The sequence below is a fragment of the Musca autumnalis genome, unplaced genomic scaffold (assembly GCF_047663935.1).
Source record: "Musca autumnalis isolate F117 unplaced genomic scaffold, ASM4766393v1 scaffold_4, whole genome shotgun sequence".
Classification (NCBI taxonomy): domain Eukaryota; kingdom Metazoa; phylum Arthropoda; class Insecta; order Diptera; family Muscidae; genus Musca; species Musca autumnalis.
The window spans coordinates 152,027,700-152,049,206 of NW_027411977.1; the positions used below are offsets into that span (position 1 = coordinate 152,027,700).

Consider the following 21,507-nt stretch of genomic DNA (forward strand, 5'->3'; position numbering starts at 1 on the left):
GATTTGGAGAGAAAGAATATACTAAAAAAATCGCGCGATTTTTTTAATATATTTTTTCATTCCAAATCCATTCAAACAGATTTAGAAAAAAAGGGAGAGTAGCTGAAGAAAAATATATTTAAAAAATCGCGCGATTTCTTAAATATATTTTCCTTCAGCTACTCTCCCTTTTTTTCTAAATCTGTTTGAATGGATTTGGAATGAAAAAATATATTAAAAAAATCGCGCGATTTTTTTAGTATATTCTTTCTCTCCAAATCAAGTCAAACAGAATTAGGGGAGTAGCTGAAGAAAAATATATTTTAAAAATCGCGCGATTTTTTAAATATATTTTTTTTCTCCAAATCAATTCAAACAGAATTAAAAAAATGGAGAGTAGCTGAAGAAAAATATATTTAAAAAATCGCGCGATTTTTTTAGTATATGTATTTTTTCTCTCCAAGTCAAGTCAAACAGAATTAGGAGAGTAGCTGAAGAAAATATATTCAAAAAATCGCTCGATTTTTTTAAATATATTTTCCTTCCTTCCTCTGTAAAAAAGGAAAAATAAATGCCTTAGCATTTTTAAATAGGATGGTGTTTGAAGAAAACGATATATGCACAAATATGCTCCCAATGGAAGATGGGGTATATAAACTAAACATTGTTAATAGGTGTATCTTTTTTACTTTCTTAATGTTGCTGAAACATTTTTTCAGCAGCATTTCCTTTACACAACTGTCAAAATCTGCAACATTAGTAAAAATTATTACTTATCATATAATTTTTTGAATTGTATGAAATAAGTGTTTACTTTTGCTTATTATTACTAAAAATTATTGTTATTTTGAGTCCTTTAATTTTTTTTGCTTTTTTCATAATAAAGTTTTCGAAATTGCACCCCATTTTTTGATCATATCTTAATAAAAACTTTAGAAAATGCACCCCAATTTCTTGTTTTTGTTAAACACTAAAATATATTTAGGCCCCAAACATGTGAAAAAGGCCCTAATAAAAAATTCAATTAGGCCCCAATATTATTTAGACCCCAATTGATTTTCAAATTTTCGATTTACTTGTTGTGAAGACAATTTGGCCCCAACAGTTAAATGTAAAAAGGTCCCAAAAAGACGAAATTAGACCCCAAAAGTTTTGTTGTAGTTTTTCATATACCTGTTTGGGGCCTTTTTTCATTTCAAATTTGGGGTGTTATTTCCTGGGGCCTTATTTCTGTACGCCAAAAAAAAACTACCACAGAAATCATAACTCCAAATTTCAGGATTCCATCTCTATCCGATGCAAATAGTACCAAATTTAGTACCAGTTAGTACTTTTCGTATACCTAAGTACGAATTTCCAAAAGCACCTTTATATCTCAATCTTACACTTCAACAGTAGTCTTGTTTCCAAATTTCAGGTTTCCAGCTCTTTCCGTTCGCCCAAATCCAAAGTGCACCACATTTAGTACTTTTCGTCCACATCAGTGCGAATTTCCAGAACTACCTCAATCCTCTACTCCAACAGTAATCTTAATTCCAAATTTCCAGCTCCATCCGTTCTCCAAAATCCAAACTTAGTACCATTTACTACTATTCGTGCACATAAGCACGACTTTCCAAAACTACCACAATAATATACTCCAACAGTAATCATAATTCCATATTTCAGAATTCCATCTCTACTCGTTGAATCAAATCTAAATAGTACCAAATTTAGAACTATTTAGTACTTTTCGTACACATGAGTACGAATTTCCAAAACTATATCACTCCAAAAGTAATCTTTGTCCATATTTACATTAGGCAATTTTTCTTGCGGCAATTGTCAGTTTGAAGGAGATAGAGGTGAGAAATGTGGTAACCCTTTGCCTCTCAACACCCTCTCTCACCGACAAACTGACAATTGCGGCAAAGAAAATTGCCTAATGTAAATATGGAATTAATTCCAAATTTCAGTATTCCAGCTTTTTTTCGTTCACCCAAACCCAAATTGCACCAAATTTAGTGCAATTTACTACTTTTCGTACTTATAAGTACGAATTTCCAATACTACCTCCATGTCTCAATCCTCCCCTCCAACAGTAATCCTAATTCCACATTTCAGGTTTCCAGCTCTCACAGTTTGTACACATAAGTACGAATGTCAAAACTCATTTCCTTACATCAACTCCATTTCCCAACCTTGATTCCATACCAAATTTCAAGATTCTAGGTATATCCCTTCGAAATATACAATTGGTACTAAATTTAGTAACTTTTAGTACTTTTCGTACACTTAGAGGTACATCTTTCTAACTCTGCATCAGTTACCCTCTTTCCAAATTTCAGAATTCTAGCTCTTCCCGTTTATCTAATACAAAGGGTACCATATTTAGTACCTTTTAGTACTTTATATATAGATATATCACAAACACATTATGACACATTTTTAGGGGAATTATGGTTTTTATTAACTTTTTCGAATTCAATAATATCGAATGGTTTTTTAGATTATATTACAAATTTCCTAAAAAGTATAGATTTTGTCGATCTTGATCTACCTTATTTTTTCTACTATGACTATGTATGTATATTTCTATTTCATAAGGGTTTTAAAAGCATCAAAGTCGGGCGGAACCGACTATATGATACCCTAAACCCTTGTGAATATGTACAATAATGTGAATGTACAATAAACTTAATAAGTTTTTCCTTCAGTAATGAAAATTGCGTGGTATAGAACGTAGACTGTTTTACCAAATAAGTTTTTTGCCCATTCCAACTCCTGAATATTATCCGACCATCTGCAAAATAGCTTTCTTCCTATCTGGGACCACCCCCTTAACTCCCAAAATTTAGTGACAATCCGATCAAAATTGCGACCTGTAGCGTGAATACAAATAATTTACTTTTTACTTTCATAGGCATTATAGTTTGGGAATTCCCGACTTTTTCCATTCCCCAGAAATCGGGAATAAAAATTTCTTATTCCCGGGAACCCGGGAATTCCCGGGACTATGAGAAATCGAGTTCGTGGGGCATAGACGTGACAGAGAACAAACATAAAGGAAATAAATGCTCCTTATATTTATAGTTGTATCATTAGTTATCTCTTTGGATCAATATTAACGACGATGCGCCAAAATCTTGAAAGTACCAACACATTTTATATGGCGGCTGGTCAAGCCAACCAATTCTTTCTGACTAATTTGCGGAGATTATATAAATTGCTGTTCCCCACGACCATCCTCGTAAAGGCTTCCTTCACATCAAAGATTGCTGTCCGACTCTATTTTTTAGGTCAATGATATGGGCGTTCTTTTTATGGTTCGAAGGCCGTGTCGATCATGAATAAGTCCGTTGATAAAAGATTTTTACAAGGTTGACCTTTTGTGTACAAATCTTCACAATTGTACCACGGTGGCATCAAAGATATAGATATATAAACATACATACTATACCCAGCAAAAATACTCATTACAAATTGACCTACTTTCTAATTATTTTAACAAGGGCACGTCATAGGAAGTCAGTACTTATTTTTGTCCACTAAAAAGTAGATAAATAAGTAGTTACGACTTGAAGTAACCAGAGAGGGACTACTGATTTATCTACTTTTTAGTGACCAAAAAATAAGTACTGACTCCCTATGACATGCCCTTCTTAAAATAATTAGAAAGTAGGTCAATTTGTAATGAGTATTTTTGCTGGGTAGTTATTACTGTCCTCTATTCCTAATATACACGATTTGCCACTTACACATTATATAGTTTTTACAATAATTTTGGAGAAAACAACGATTCGAATCGATCACAGAGTTTATATCTTAGCAAATTAATATACTTCAACAATGTCATTAATAAAAATATGGACTAGAACAACAAGGAAATGGCTCCAAAAAGTTCAGATTTAAGTGAGTTTATACAGACTTCGACTTCCAGAAAAAACAATAATTATTGAGAGGACCAAAATGTATGTATTTTACACGAATTATCGCGATTTTTACTATGGACCCTAAGTTTGTTACAAATGATCGGGAATTACGAATTATCGGGGCATTAATAATCGCTATTCCACTATATTATCAACATTAAATAACTATAAGACAAATAAGATAATAGCCCGTTTAGACTATACCCTTATACGATGGTTAAGGGCATTATCTCGATTTAAGTGCTTAATCCACCCAAATCCACCCTGATTTACCATACAAAATTAAATCAACTCAAAACTTGGATTTGTTTTAAATCAAATGTTAAATCGAAATATTTTGATATACAACACTGCTTTTTGCTCCTAAAAATTCAACTATTGCAGTCTGTACCAAAATTGGCAACTATGTTCATGTGTCGTTTATTTACTAGGGTTATGACTTTTTGACCTGTGTTCTTAAAAATGATTTCCTGTAGCGAGAGTGAATGAACTTTTGCCTATTAAAAATTTGCTCCAAAATTGTTTTCCTGTTGCACGAATAAGTGACATTTTGCCTATTAACGACTAAAATAATTTTTATTCCATTTAACTATTGAAAAAGGTCCCGCACAAAGCACTTTAAATTTATGTGATACATGGAATAAAGCTATATATGATATAAAATGATATATATGTAATAATATGACGATAAAATTGGTGAGAAACAAAAGCTTGTGTCATTCTGGATATGTCGTGTGGCTTTAACGATTGTTTTGAGTTATTTATGTGCTTAAAGTGACTCCAAAATTTTTCCAAAAAGCTCATCTGTAAAAACTTTAAAAGCTTTTTGTGCGTGAGCTTTTTTTCTATCGAATCACCTTGTAATTAAGATTTTATCTAATCTTATGCAAAAGCTCATCAAAATATGACACAGGGATGTGAGATTGTAAAAATGTCATAACCCTATTATTTACATTTTTCAAATAACTGTAAACACAAAAACACACAAAAACAAACAGAAGCGGAAAAATATAAAAAATATTAAATAAAAATAAAATGGATGTAGCTTTAATTTAATATAAATTGTAAACTACATATTTAATAGCAATTTGTCAGTTTTTTTTTGCAGTACTCCATTCCATTTTTAATTTTCAAGCAATTATTTTAGCAAATTCGCGTATGTATACGTAAACAAAGATCAGCTGACTAGCATCTTATATCATTTTAGACTAGTCTAAACAACTAGGATTTCAAAGTTGGATTTAGAAATCGAGTCGATTTAAAATGACTAGTCTAAACGGGCTATAAGACTTATATATGAAAAATACAAATACCCACATTCCCGAGAATTTCAAAAAAATTTCCCGGGAAATCCCGTCCGAAAAAATCGAGAATTCCCGGGTCGCGAATTCCCGACCAGAAACTCTAATAGGCATGCAATGTTTTTGAAAGTTCACCAGCAAGAGCGGTTATAATCGACATTACAATTGAAATTCCAAAAATGAAAACATGGGTTATCTCCGTTGTTTTTCCACCTACACCAATCTATTTTGCATTGTTGTAAAGGTGAAGTTGTCCACTTTTGTTATAAATATTTGCTTTTGAATTATTCTTAATAGAAACGGGTATATTTGCATTAGAATAATACCTTGTCTTTTTCTCCACATAAGTTTTTTGCCCATTCCGACCCCTGAATATGATATGATCATCACTAAAATCAATAGGCTTCTTTCCCTCCAGGACCCCTATCAAACCCCAAAATTTCGTGTCGATCCTGTAGCGTGATTACAAGGTTTAGATGGACAGACGGACGGAGGGACGGACATACATAGCCAGATCGACTCAGCTCGTCAAGACATTAATTTTGATATATATATAAGTGTGGGTCTACGGCAATTTTTTCGATGCGTTACAAACTTGTTGGCCACAACTTATAATACCTTCCCCACATAGTTTTGTAGGGTACAATAAATTCGACCAGTACTTTGATTACAAAAAATACATGGACAGACGGACGGACGGACGGACATGAACCATGGGTCTATCTCGTTTATTTTTAATGTTACATAAAAGTTTGGTGTAGGGTATAAATAGTGAAAGTTGCAAAACTTATAGTCTTTTGCAATGTTCATAGATGAGATAAATCAAAAAACAAAAAAAATCGCCGGAGCGCTTTTCAAATAAAACGTGATTGAGGTTGATATTTTTAGGGTTTTTTAATTTATCACGATTTTGTTTGGAAACCGAAAGTCCTATCGAAATGGCACTAAAGAAAATCGCGGTCAAAATGGAGCTAAAAAAATGTTGTAGCTGTAAAAATTCTCTAGACGATTGACCGTTATGATTTGTTCCTAGATTTTTCAATTTTTGAGATATATAGATGTTCAGGTCACATTTTCATCTTTTTTGTTAGGTTTTCACAATTTGCTTGAAAACGGTAAGTCTTATGGAAATGGGACTATAGAGAATCTTTTAGCTGTGAAAATTCTCTACAAGATTGGCGTTCGTAATTATACCCTACACCACTATGTGGGGACGGTATTATAAGTTGGTTTTGGCCAAAAAGTTTGTAACGCATCGAAATAATGGTCGTAGAACCATACTTATATATACCAAAATGAATGTCTCGACGAGCTGAGTCGATCTGGCTATGTGTGTCCGTCCGTCTGTCCATCTAAACCTTGTAATCACGCTACACGTCGCAATTTTAATCGGATCGTCACCAAATTTTGGGTGCTGATGAAGGTCGCGGAGGGTTTTCATTTTGGTGATGGTCGGATAATATTCAGGGGTAGGAATGGGCAAAAAACTTATTTGGAGAAAAAGTCAACATTTTATTTCAAAGCGAATATCTCCGCTTCTATAAGGGGTATATCAAAAGCAAAACCTGCTAAAAAACGATGTGAAGTAAGTTGTCATGGGTGGTCAAACAACGAAGATATTACAATAGCCGCTAATACAACACAACTTGTTATTTTTGCGATTTTAATATTAATAACGAGTATCAGAGCTTTGGTTGGGGACCTTCTGACTATGAAAGTAGAAAATCCCATCTTTACAATGATGTAAAGCAGTTTGGCGTAGGTGGCCATATAACGGAGATATCGCAATAGTCGGCCATATAACGGAGATATCGAAGCTACACGTCGAAATTTTGATTGGATCGACAGGAAATTGTGGGTGTTAATGGGGGTCCCACAGAGGAAAAAACCTATTCATTTTGGTAATGGTCGGATATTATTAAGGGGTCGGAATTTGAAAAAAACTTATTTGGAGAAAAGGCAAACGTTTTATTTCAAAGTGAATATCTCTCTTCTGTAAGAGGTATATCGAAAGCAAAACCTGGAAAGGAAAGTAGAAAATATCACCTTTACAACGATGCGAAGTAGGTTGTCATAGGTGGTCAAACAACAGAGATATCGCCATAATCGGTAATGCATCCCTTTTTCCGTTTTTTGTGCAATCACACTACAGGTCAGAATTTTGATCGGATCCTCACGAAATTTTGGGGGTTGTTGGGGGTCTCAAAGAAAAAAAGCATATGGATGGTTGGCGTATATCCCACTTTTCCATTTTTTTATTTGAGTTGTACTGACGATGCACTTAAATGCGTTTTAAAAAAATTGACCCGCATTAATGAAGACATTCAGGGCAAAGGCGCTAAGTCAAAAGCTTATGCTTAGTGGTGTAGGGTATCACATAGTCGGCCCCCTTGGCTCACTTGTTTTTTTCCTAGGTTGTACCATTTTCGAGATATATAAGTTTAAGTTGGGAAATTGCAGTCATGACATTGTTTTATAAGGAGGCATTACAGTCAATGCATTGTCCCAATTTGAACTTGAATATCTCAATAACGGTAATACCTACGAAATTGTCATAAAGGACAGTCTTGTAGAACATTTTCAAAGCTACATTTTCATTTGTCACATTTCGGTAGGACTTGCGGTTTCCACGCAAAATCGTGAAACCCTAAAAAACCCCTAAAAATGCTGACTTGAATCGCGATTTATTTAAAACGCGCTCCGGCGATTTTTTTGTTTTTTGATTTTTCTCATCTATGAACACTGTAGTTTCAGAATCCGCAAAAACTTCCCAGGTGTAAGCAACTTCCTTCTAAAGTTGTTCCAAGAGCACCGCGCATTGGCTTAACGTAAAAGTTTGATAACACTGAAAACTTTTTCAGCACAGGTAAAAAACAAGTACAGCACGGAAATACCCATACGTATGTGTTTTTCACGAATTAACTCACTTATGCCGCATTATATCTGTACTTAGTGTTAAATTAAAACGTTTGTATTATTTGTAACTTCTTCGCAAAAAAAAAGTAGTTTCTATGAAAATCGATGTAAATGGCTTTAATAGGTATCTGGGTTAGATGTTAGAACAAACAGATACAATCAGACATACATGTATTCGCAGCAAATTTCGTATTTAGAAATGACAAATATTTTGGTTGAATAGAATTTTTCACCCAATTTGTAGTGGACATAAGTACACACACTCGTACTAAGTTAGTACAGATTTATAGATAAATGTACATTTTTGGGAAAGTGAGCATGCAGTCAGTCAGTTAAGTCATCCCAAACGACCGGTCGGCCGGCCAGCATAGCATATTTGCTTGTATGGATGACAGTGCTATCGCTGAAATTTAATGAAATTACATTCCTAAGATGTAAGACAATCCGAAGTGATGCGAAATCGCATTGTATAAAAACGAAACATTTGATGTGAAAATCAAGCACTCATCTGCCACAGTTCGACGTTGGAAAAGGCCTAGCATTGCAGTTTAAGTCTACGTGAATTGTGTTGTTTCGGAGGATTCAAGGAACTGGAATCTAAGATTATCAAAAGGCTCTTCAAATCAGACAGGTCAACATGAGGAAGATTTTAATCTTGAGTGTGGTGCTCTATGCGGTGGTCAGTGTATTGGGAACTCATGTGAATATCTCCATTTCTCAGCAAAATGTAAAAAGTTCAGATCATTCCACATCCACGATCCGCGATCATTCGAAATTAAAGTCCGATTCTAGCGAAATATTCGGCGTTGAAGGACGAAGTGCAAGAATTCAAAACGAAAACAAGGACGAACAAAAATCACATTTTGCTAATCACAGAAGCGAAGGTTCCGAAGCAAGCATTCCCAATCATCGCAGCTATATGCAATCAGGACACTTTGTTTCAGAGCCAGAATACCAGTTTAGAAGTATGTACCAATCGAGTCCTATTGAATACCAACGCAATGCCCAATTCCGCAGGATGGACGAACAGCATAAACAGAACATGGAATTTGAACGTTACATTCAGAATTTTCACAGTGGACCAACGGTCGAAACGGTGAGTTTCATAAACAACCGTGATATTTTATTAAGCTAAGCAAATAATGTTATTATTTTCCATAGGTATTTGAATCGGCAGATGCAATGCCTTCATCGCATGCGACCACATCACGAGTGAATGACGGCCCACAAGTGCAGCGCAGTGGAAAACTCATTCAATTTGAACGTCAAGTAGCATTGCCGGCGCCAGTTACTGAAAATGACAAACAACATCAGTCACAACAAAGTAATCAGCATCCCTCGTCGGGGGCGACTTCTTCTGCCACATCCACCACAACAACAACATCACATTCGACCGTGCCTAGTGTTTCTGTGAACACCGCAGGTGGTTCCAGTCTCAATATTAACATCAACCAAAGACCAGCCTCGGTAGGTAGTGATGGATTGAATTTCGATCAAACGAACAGCTATAATAAACCAAATTATAATGACGCAAATAACTTTAAGTACCACAACGATGGATCTTCGGATAGTCATTTCCATAATCAGTATCCTCCCTCGGTTGAAGAGCCACAAGGTGGTTATGGAGGTTATTTCCAGCCGTCAAACCACGGCATCGGTGTTCATGACTCCTCTCAATTCTATGGCAACAACGGCGGTTATGAACATCCTCAGGTTGGTGGTCAGGGCTATCTGACACCGGAAACTATTAATCAGCGACCTGTTGTGACTAAGACCATTCAAATTGCTCAGCCCGCTATAAAAACTAAGAAATATGAGGTTAGACATCCAGCTATTCAAAAGGAGTTCTACGATATTGAAGAACGTGTTGTCATCAAACCGGCCGGGACTGTGGTGGTGGAATTGGAAAGACCTGTTGCGAAGATACCGAAAGGTGAATCCATTTTACCTTTGGGCCATCCCCATCCAGCCGTAGCCAATGCCTATATGAACAATGGGAATACCCCAGCCTTTAGCAACATTATTTACAGCGCTGCAGGATCCTCCAATCAAGGTAATCAGGGAAACAATCAATATAACCACGATTACAGTTCTAAACAGCCAAATGACCGCCGAACTATAAGTGGAAACACCATTGCTTCTTCTATCACATCGACTCCATCATTCGATCAGGGCAGCAAGGTAATGACTGTTGAAGCCAATCTCAACAAACAGTACAATGGGGAGAATCACTATTCGGTAACGGCAGCGCCCGTCAAAGATGAACCTAAAGCTCGCAGCAGAGAAGTCATTGTAGTCACCGATGGACAAGGCAATCAACGCCAAGTTTCCTCTGATCAGTTCCCCTATTCGCAAGCCAGATCAGGATACAATTTGCGTTCCTATTCCAACCAAAATGTGGCTCCACAGCGTACAAATATTCATTCGAGCCAATCCAATCAAGAACCGTATAACTTTGATGCGGAATACGTTAATGTCGGATCTAACGGAAATATCGCCAGGGATGCTAAGCCAGCCCGCTTGGAAGAAGCCCCCATTCGCATGGAGCCGGTAATAAAGCACGGACATAGCATAGCATTGCCGGCAAGTCAACATAAAATCTATTTGACACAAAAGTATGCCGTGCCCCAGTCCCAGTACGTCGAGGAGCAAGCTCATGTTCAGGAAGTAACGCCGAACCACCTACACAATCGTAAAGGACCAATTGTGGTCTATGCCAGCAGCAAACAAAGACCTGAAGTGTCTTTTAGGCAAAGTGGATCCGCAGAGTATCAGCCACATACGATATCTGCTAACTATCGCCCGTCAAATGGTATGGGGGAGAAAGTAATCGGCAGTAGCCGTTTGGAAATAAGCCCTCCTTATGCTCAAATGCGTTACAATTCTGATGGTCGTAGTGCGTTGCACAACCATGCCCCCCAGCATCAAAACATAGACCACGATCGTGGGAACCGCAAATTTGGAAAGCTGATTATAGAAGACCAGAAACCTAAAGAAATGAGCACGGATGCTAAAGTCAGTGACGCTATGAATGCGACTAGAATGAATGAACCACAAACTCACATTGAGATTAATATACCACAATCCTCGCAGAGTTCGAACAAACCCATTACAGTTAGTTCCACCATAAGACCCATGATGTCCGATGATGGACAAGCGACTCACAATGCTAAATTAGAAATTTCCGTTACAAACAACGGAGAACCAAAAAAGGAAGAAATACCATCGGATATGGATAATGCCAAAGAAATTCGCGACAGAGAATATGTAACTAACTCTCGGGACACTGTTGACTGCGAAAAAACTACGAACATGGATCCAAAACAAATCGATCATAAATTCATGCGCCTAGTTGAGGCTCCTAGCGATTCTCATGAAGTATCGGAGACGGTTACATCGTCTTCTTCTACACATCAACCCGCCAATGTAGACGTCACCAATAAGGGATCCACTGGTCACGTTGTTTCGCCGGGACACTCTGGTCATGCTGTTACACCGGGATCCAGAGTCATTGCTGCAACGCCAGCTCCCCGGGACACTGCTGCGGGCAGTGAAAGCTTCCACAAACGTCGCATCGTCGTTAACCATCCATTCCAAACTGTTCGTGAGGTTGTTGAGCATGAACCGTACACCAATTACCATGAAGTTCAAGTTAGTGAACCAGCCTCACCAGCCCTCTACCACTCAGCTGCATATTTCCGCAGCCATGGCGCTTTGAGGCAATCTCCAAACGAAGAACATTCTGCGGGATCTTCGCATTTCTACAATTGAAAACTCAAATCGATTCATGACATAACAAAAGCATTGTCTATAAGCCAACTTTGAACTGTAATGATAAAACTGTACATACGTACTTAATAACCCATGACTTTAGCATGTCCCGAATCAATATGGTGGTTGGGTTCTTTTAGGTTAAGAATGATACATACATATTTACTTTGATACTGTCCAAATAAAGGCAACAAGAATACAAAAAATATTTTTTCGAGTCACGCTGTAGCTATAGATTGCTGCCGATTTCCACGATACTGCCGGACAGCTTCTCTTTAAACTTGGGTAACTTATAATAACACTATCGTTTTTTAAATGGTAAAATTTGCAAAAATAGATAGCTGCTCCCATAGCATATTGAATTGTTATTTCATATTTCACTTTAAGAACCTAAACATTTGGTGCGTTCTCGAGGTAGATTTCACGAAGTGTGTTTATCTGGCCGAACACATTCATCAGTTGGTGGACAAAAGACTTAAAGCCTCCTCGAGCTAGTTCATCTTCTAATTCGTTTCCGTTTTTATTACTATCACCAGAAAACGAGAATTTGTGATCCAGGATGTAAGAGTCTTAAGTATCGACATATGTATATAGTGGTTCTGTAAGGTTGTCTTCAAGTCCTTTCACCAATTCTGCTTGACAAAAACCTCTGACTGAAAGACGCTGCAGCTATAATTAAGGTTATATGATTGTTTAATTAATGTGCTCTCGCAGTAAACGTCGGCGCCAGTGCCTTTCTCCATTTTGAAACCATTTGTATATGGTAACATGGGGCGCCTTCGCCACTGGGGCTGCTACGCCAGCGCCGATTTTCTCGCAAAATACAAGTGCTAGAAAAAATCCGTTAAAAGCAAAATTGTGAGTTTAATGAAGATCTATCATCTCCGAAAAGTTGACAGTTGTATCATAGGTATGATAGCGGACGCACCCGGTTTTGTCTTTTCAGGGTATTGGGAAAAATAATTATGGTAGGTATTTTTTGTGATATCTTCTTTACCTTTTGTGATATCAAAAACACATTTTATACCGTTAGAAGACAACTACTGAAGAATATAAATCCCAATAATTCTCATGAAAAAAGCAAATGCAAATGTCATGTGTTAATATTATGAAATATGTAAGTCCCAATTTACATTGGGCGAGTATACTTGCGGCAATTGTCATTTTGTAGGAGAGAGAGGTGAGGCATATGGTAACCCTTTGCCTCTCAGCACCCTCTCTCACCTACAAACTGACAGTTGCCGCAAGTAAACTCGCCTAATGTAAATTGGGACTAAGGGGTGAGGCCCCTACGCCATGATAGGGGCGTGGTGGGTTAATGTTAGAAATTTGTCATGTTTAACTTAATTTCTTTATACCATAGATATACCACACTATAATATGAAGTTAAAGTCAAATATTATCCTAAACGTATCTTGTTTAAGTTATATTATGATTTTTGTACCTAAATTCAAGGCACCTACTTCAATTAACCGCTTGAATCGGTTACTTTTTGTGAATTTTAAAATAATTTTTGATTATTCAATAGATAACATGTTCCTTTTTTGCATAATGTTGATATTTAAGGAAGAAGTATGGTAAATTACAGTTTTAGGGTCCGTTGGAGAATGTTCAATATTGATGGCGAAGCCGCCCCATTTTACACATTTTGTAAATTCTCAAAAATAATATTTAAAAAGAATAGGTAAAAAAAAACTTTTTAAGTTAAACGGTTTTATGTTGAACCATGGCACAATTACCCAGGTAGTGGCATCGTAAAATTTTGAATATGTTATGTCAAAACTTTCTTTATGTTGTTGTGGAAATTACAACAAAAATTTTTTTTTATAAAGGGATTTGACTTTTCATATTCGATCAGCTGGTGTGATACCACTACCTGCTAGTTCTGCCATGTGTTGAACATACATTGCAATGTTAAAGATAAATGTACTAAAAACCAAAAAATAATAAAATAGATACAGTCGTGGGAATTATAAACATATGCATGGACTAGACTAAAATAAAACCGTGGGGCACGTCAACTGTATACAATCGTTGATTAAAATTTTTTTTTTTAATGTTACACTATAATTAGGCAGTTGTTCAACCGACAACGATGGACGTGTGATAAGTAGATCTAGAATGTGGAAACAAGCTAGTAAGCTCGATTATAAGCGAGTTTTAGGGTTTCATAGTGGTGAGCGAGTAGTACTTTGTCGATAAACTAGTTGAAACATCTCTTTTATTTACATGGAGTGTATAACTATTGAAATTTCCATGAGCAAGAAAATAGTAAGTAATTTCCTCACCGTCTGCGGGTCAACTGCCTAACAACGAATTAAACGATTCTTCTATCGCACATTAAGTCGATAATTTGTAGACAATTGACGTGTCCCACGGTTTTATTTTAGTCTAGTCCATGCATATGTTTATAATTCCCACGACTGTATTTATTTTATTATTTTTTGGTTTTTAGTACATTTATCTTAAACATTGCAATGTATGTTCAACATAAAACCGTTTAACTTAAAAAGTTTTTTTTACCTATTTTTATTTTCTAGTTTTTAGTTTTTATTTCGCATTCTGTTTAATTCATTTCATTATTGCAAGGTTTCTTGCCCGTTAGTTTATTGCAGTCCAACTCCTCTATACGTAGTCACTGCAAAGATCTTACTTTACTAAGAGCCACGTAGGCTTAACCTTCTTCAAACAGTTTCGCACCTAAGTATACGACTGTGTAATTCACAGTGCTACCCTGTATTTTATGTATTGTAGAAGCCCATGATAGTATTAAAGGCAACACACATCTGTGTGTATCTCTCCCGTTGTTTTGTTAACCTGGCTTCATATTTTTCAGGCGTTTCTGACGCTATCATCTGTGTGTATCGCTCACGTTGCTTTGTTAACCTGGCTTCATATTCTTCAGGCGTTTCTGACGCCGTCATTTGTGTATATCGCTGACGTTGCTTTTTTAACTTGGCCTCATATTGCTCAGGTGTTTTTGACGCTAATTGTTCCCGTCGTTTCTGTAATCGACTATTTCTATCACCTTCACTTTCTTTAGCTCGTTTTGCTTTAAACTTTTCTTTTGCTTTTTGAAGCCTTCGTTTACGTTGTGTTGCAGTTTCTGTTTTAGTTGTGTTTGTATTTTTTTATTTTTTTACCATTTTGTTCCCACGAGTAATGGACATTTAAACGGTCGACCCCCCCCCCCAGAGGTCCAATAAAGGGGCAAGGCTATGTACAACAAGATGCGCCTGAGTCTTGAGGGGAAAACGCTAACGACATATCATTTTTATCCACCCTAATGCCATACAGTTCTCGGCGCGTTTTAACCTTTCACCTTAACTTGGGTGGTGTACCGCTAACGACGTATCATTTTTAGCCACCCTAACGCCACACAGTCCTCAACACGATAAAAAATCTTGACTTGGGTGGTGGATTCAGGCTGGATTAATCAGATACCTATATTACAGATTCAATTTCTAAATTTAAATCTTAATTATACACCATTTAGTGGCTGCGCCCATCTTAAATATTGAGGTTGTATAGTGCACTGTATTCTTCTTGTCAAGCCCTTTTATTTGATACCCATATTGGTGGGATTGATAAAAAATTGTTATCAGCCATTTGGTAGCGGCGGCCATCTTAGATTTCAATTTTGAATAGTAAATTGTATTCTACTTGTTGAGACCTTTCATTTGATACCCATGTCGATGGGATTGATAAAACCTAAGTTATCCGCCATTTTGTAGATGCCGCCACTTTGGATTTTAATTTTATATAGTACATTGTATTCTACTTTTATTTGATACCCATATTGATGGGATTGATAAAACGTACGTTATCCGCCATTTTGTAGCGGCCGCCATCTTGGATTTAAATTTTTTATATTATATTGTATTCTGCTTGTTGAGCCCTTTCATTTGATACCCATATTGATGGGATTGATAAAACCTACGTTATCCACCATTTTGTAGCGGCGGCCATCTTGAATTTATAATGATAATGAATAAACATAATTGTACTGTCACCAAAATCCAAAGTGTATACAAAATTTCAGATTAATCGGTTGACAGGAAGAGGGTTAAAATTGAATTACTAAATTTGACCCAAGAACAAATAATAAATAAAACAAACGGGGTGAGCTAAATAAAACCATTTCAAAACAAACAAATTATAACCATTTATATATCAAAACTTATAGTCAAGATATGCTAATATTTGTACCAATAATAATATTTGAAAAAAACTTTAACAGTGTCGGTATGAGAACATTTTGAACAAAAACGTGGCGAAGGCGCCCCATGTTACCATATATTGTCAGACAGTCCAGAGGAGACTTACCTTCAGCTCAAGTGACAGAAGTTGCTACTTGGAAAAATTACGGATAATGAGTCAATCCTGAAGGAGGTGGACATATAATCGCTTGCGCATTTTCTGTCAGTTCAAGCTCTCTATCAATTAAGGTTAACACCTTTGCACGTTTGAAAAGTGAAGTCCGCTGCGATCCTGACTCTTGGAGTCTAAAAGCCGTCCTGGAAGCATAAAGCTTCTAATTCGTTTCCGGAGATTGGAGATCTAGGATCGCGTTCTATGTGTTGTTCTCAAGTGCTTGCTTGCATGTTGTGTGGGTTTTCAAAATTTTGGGCGTATGAACAGACAAAAGTATGGATAGGATTAAAGCTCAAAAGTTTGCGGGGATATTGATAGATAGATACCCTTGGTAAAAATATCCGAAAGATCCTCGAACAGACCCTTAACCATACAAAAATGTTGAACATTTGTGTGGGTGGTAACACAAGGATTGGACAGATAGGGCCCAAATTTGAACATAAACTAAGTTTCGACAATATTTACATATCCAAAATTTGGACCAAATCGGTTGCTATGAGATATCGCGCGTACCATTTTAGCGAATATTTTCGAACTTTTGTGGGGGAGGTACCGAAAGGAGTGGACCTATAAGCACCACCTAAACAGTACGTCCTAAACTGAATTTCCGAAATTTTGTGTGGGAGGTACCCGAAGGAGTTGACCGATTGAGTCCATATTGGAACCTCATCTAAGTCTTTTAGAAATTCCACGATGTGCAAAGTATGGACCAAATCGGTTACTTCCTTCAAGAGTTATCGTGCGCACAAAATTTCCGAACTTTTGTGGGGGAGGTACCAGAAGGAGTGGACCGATATAACCCATCTTCGAACTTAAACTAAGTTTGGACCAAATATTACGAAAGTCAAATTTTAGACCGAATCGTTTGATCCGTTCGAGAGTTATCGTGCGCTCCAGCCAGCCAGACAGACGGACGGACATGGCTAAATCAACTCCAAATTGTCTGAAACACATTTCGTCCAAACATACTTGGGGTCTAAAATCATTAGTTCGATGAGGCACATTTTGCCCGTATCCTCTTTAGCATAAATGCTGAGGGTATAATGACCTACGGCAGTTCACTCTTGGATTCTCATTCGCCCAAATGCGGCAATTCTGTTTATTGACGAATCCACTGAGGTGAAAATGTGCCTCATCACTGAAGATGATTTTCTTCGAAAATTGATCATCCACTGTTGCCATTTCTTGCCACCATTCTGCCCATTCACGACGTTTGGAATCATCAAAAGGCTTTAGTTCTTGAGCCAATTGCAACTTGTAAGCATGTAAATGCAAGTCTTTATGCATAATGTTCATCAACGACGAGCGTGAGAGGTGCAATTGTTGGGCACGACGACGAGTTGAAGTGGACGGCTCTTCAGCCACACTATCGCGAACAGCAGCAATATTTTCTGCAGTACGAGCATGCACTGGTGTTCTCACATCTTCTACAGACCCGGTTTGCTCGAATTTTTTTCACGATTTTTGCGATTGTACGCACATTTGGACGATCAAATTGACCAAAAAATCACAAAGTGCACGATATGCATTTTGATTTGAACGCCCATTTTCATTATAAGTCTGGATAACTTTAACACGTTGTTGGATTGTGTATCTCTCCATGGTTCAAATTGAGTAAGTCTGAAATAGAGAAATGTCAAATAAAACTCGGAAAAAACTTGGCGTTTAGGTGTGGTTCACATTCAACATCGGCCCTTACAATTTAACCACCCTTTATTCACATTTTGATTCAATTTTTTTCTATTTTAGGGGGTATTCAAAATGTATTCCTGTTTTTCCTGAGAAAAATTTAGAACGACCCTATTATTCAATATTTTAATATTTTCTTTGACATTTAACTTTCAATAACAATAATGTTGTTTTTGTAAATTTGTTAGTTACTGTAATTCATGCATATACCTTATATAAATATCATGGTACAAATACACAGGTAGCCGCATCGACAATTGTTGGTAACATAAGGTGTCAAAATTTGACATCAATTCAATGCAGTTGACACATTATGTTACCATCAGCTGGCATGATAATGCTACCTGTATTATTGTACCATGATAAATATGACTTGATTTCAATTATTATCTCACATTGTCTTATGCCAGACTATGAAAATTTTCATTAGAAAATTCTTTGTTATTCTCTTTTAAATTTTCATTGACGTCCACACACATATATGAAATCATATGAAAATTGTCATATTTTCATTGCTTTGCACTGGTTTGAGAGTTACGAATTTAAACACAAATTCTTATGCCAGACTATGAAAATTTTCATTGACATGAAAATGAGTTTATAGGTAAGAGGCATGGTAGAACAATAAAAGGTAACAGCAATACACAGCTGACTGAACTAGGTTGTAACGTTAGTGTCAAATTCCATATGACATTTTATATATTTGTTTCTATTTCGATGTACATTAGGGATATATATTTTTGGGGAAAAAATATATCATTCCGAAAAAAAAACTATTTCCCAGAAAGACTTGTTCATATCGATGACATGTAACCTCCTCCAAGTTCGAACCACATGCCGCACACTATAACACCTCTTGTAGAGGCGGTACAACGTTTGTTAATATGCGAGGTATTTTGTTAAATTTAAAAAAAATAAAGCCCTAATAAACATGTGCTTCTTTGGTTTCAAAAACATAATATTGAACCAGCTTCTCCTTTTTCAATGAATTTTCAGCGACCCCAAACATTTTTGCAAGAATTCTACTTTCTTCGAGAAATTATGCATTTAGTTAGAGCTGGCAAACTATCGATATCTGTCCCATTCGATTTTTTCGATATTTCTGTTTCAAACTATCGATAAAATCGATACTATCGTAGATTTGTCACCCATATTTATTTAGAAGCCAAAATGGCCAACAAACGATTTTTGTTTACATTTCGTATGCCATTGAAATACCGTTGTAAAATTCAATTTTAAAACGTCGGTACGTTACGTTTTCGTGCTCTCGAGGATTCCTTTAATTTTTTTCATTTGACAGTTTTCTCCTTAATAAAAGTTTTCATTTCACATTTTCATACAAATAAGTTTCAGCCCCAGAACTATTTCTAAGCGATACTGGCACACAATTGACCCCAAGTCAACGACGAGACGTCAATTGTGAAATCCACCACTTTTTTAAACAACAGAACTGAGAGCTGGTAAATCAACTGGTATATGACAGTAAACTTCGAATTAGTACAGTACCATCTACGGGTAATGCATAGAGAGTCAATTGGTTACTTTCGCAGACATTCCTTTTAAATGTTTACAGTTGATTGCACTGTGATGGGTCTAAATTGGAACTAGTTACTGTGAACCAGAGAATCGACGAGTTTCCGATTCCGAACTAGTTCATATTGATAGCGGGTACTCGTTGGCCGAGTGCGGAGAATGTTAAAAAAATGTTGAAAAACAGTTTTAATACAAAACACAAATTATTTGTGCTTTCAACACCCCTAGCTGGTTTATCAGCGTTCGGTTTTGATTTATTTAACAGTGTTTCTAAAGCGCTGTTATCATTTTGTGGATTACATACGTCTTGGATTTTACTACTGATGTGAAGACAACCTGGCTACGTGTATCGTACGATCGCCATCGTTTTTCTCCCCAAGTTGTTGGGGTTCAACAATCATCATCATCATCAATCAAAACACAAATTAATCATGGGAATTAAATTCCTCGAAGTCATTAAGACTTTGCAGTATACTACTAGAAATAGCCATCTCGAACGCAAAATCCAATTCAGAGAGAAAGTGCTATGAACCGTCATAACGCTCTTCATCTACTTGGTATGCTGTGTTCAGGTATCATGTGTTCCGATACTTATGGAATTGGGTTTGTCTCCCAATGTTACATCTGGCTTGATTGTGCAATTGTTGACTGGTATAAAAACCATTGAAGTTGGTGACACTCCCAAGGATCGTGCTTTGTTCAATTGTGCGCAAAAACTCTTTGGTATGGTTATTATCATTGGTCAAGCCATTGTTTATGTCATGACTGCAATGTATGGTGATTGATCTTAAATAGGTGTTGATGTTTGCTTGTTGTAGATCAACATTTTATTTGCCGTCGGTTTGATTTTGTTACTTTTGGATGAATTATTGCAACATTTGCGAAACCTATGTGTGGAAGGTCTTCTCGCCAATCACCGGTTCAATCTGCGCCATTTTCTTGCAGCTTCTAAAACATGTCATGAATTCGTTTTATTCGTTTACACAAAAAGCTTGTATAATCAATTGCGTATTTTAGTCCCGGTCCACACTCGAGCGATTTCATTGAAAACATTTCATAAAATTAGGTGTTCTTAGATCGATTTTCTCATTTTTTTCATTAAAAAAATTCATGAAATTAGGCGTTCTTTGACCGAATTCCTCACTACAGCAAGTTCATGATTTTACTCTACTGTGTCCCGGTCCACACAAGAGCGATTTCATTGAAAAATTTCATTAAATTATGCGTCCCTAGATCGAGTTCCATTGTAAGATAACATCGTGAAATTGCTCTAGTGGGGAACTCGATCTAGGAACGCCTTATTTCATGATTTTTTCAACGAAATCGCTTTAGTGTGGACCGGGACTGTGGAACTCGATCTAGAAAAGCATAATTTCATGAATTTGTTCTTTAGTGTGGACCGGGAATATGGAACTCGATCCAGGGACCCATAATGTCATGAAATTTTTTCTATGAAATCACTCTTGTGTGGACTGAGGCCTAACAATTTGTTAAAAAAATCCTGGCTGTTGCTTCTACGGCTCTTATTTAGTGATGTCAAAATTTTCGATAGTATCGATATAAAAAACTATTCATTGATATTGGCGTAAAATAATAAGTATAGATAATATCGATATTTCCATCGATGGTTTGCCAGCTCTACATTTAGTGGAATGATGTGGAAACATTCAAATTGAAAATATAACGAAATTCATTCATGTTTTCCAAAATATTAAATCAAATGTGAAAAACAAGTTAGAACAGCGTTGAGTTCGGCCGGGCCGAACTTGTTAACCCTCCACCACGAGCTGTATTGAAGTTAAATGGAACAAAATACCGAAATTCGGTAGGTACCATTCTATGGGGGCTATATGAAGGCGTGGACCTATAATAACAAATTTCAGATGGAACGATTTTTTATGTCCTCAACGAAGACGAATTACCAAATTTCAACCATTTTGGTGGGATACAGAAGCTAAAACCTTCGAAATACCGTATATTGGGAGGTACCGTTCTATAGGGGCTATATGAAGGTGTGAACCTATACCAACAAA

At 36.5% G+C, this 21,507-nt stretch overlaps 1 protein-coding gene across 1 annotated transcript; it reads left to right on the plus strand.

Annotated features, from left to right (window-relative positions):
* The first annotated feature begins 8,604 nt into the window (after positions 1-8,604).
* LOC141400818 (uncharacterized) lies at positions 8,605-12,084 on the plus strand. The gene is made up of 2 exons (XM_073980381.1): positions 8,605-9,203; positions 9,269-12,084. The coding sequence occupies exons 1-2, from the start codon at positions 8,745-8,747 to the stop codon at positions 11,876-11,878; spliced, it is 3,069 nt and encodes a 1,022-aa protein (XP_073836482.1). The 5' UTR covers positions 8,605-8,744; the 3' UTR covers positions 11,879-12,084.
* The last annotated feature ends 9,423 nt before the right edge of the window (positions 12,085-21,507 follow it).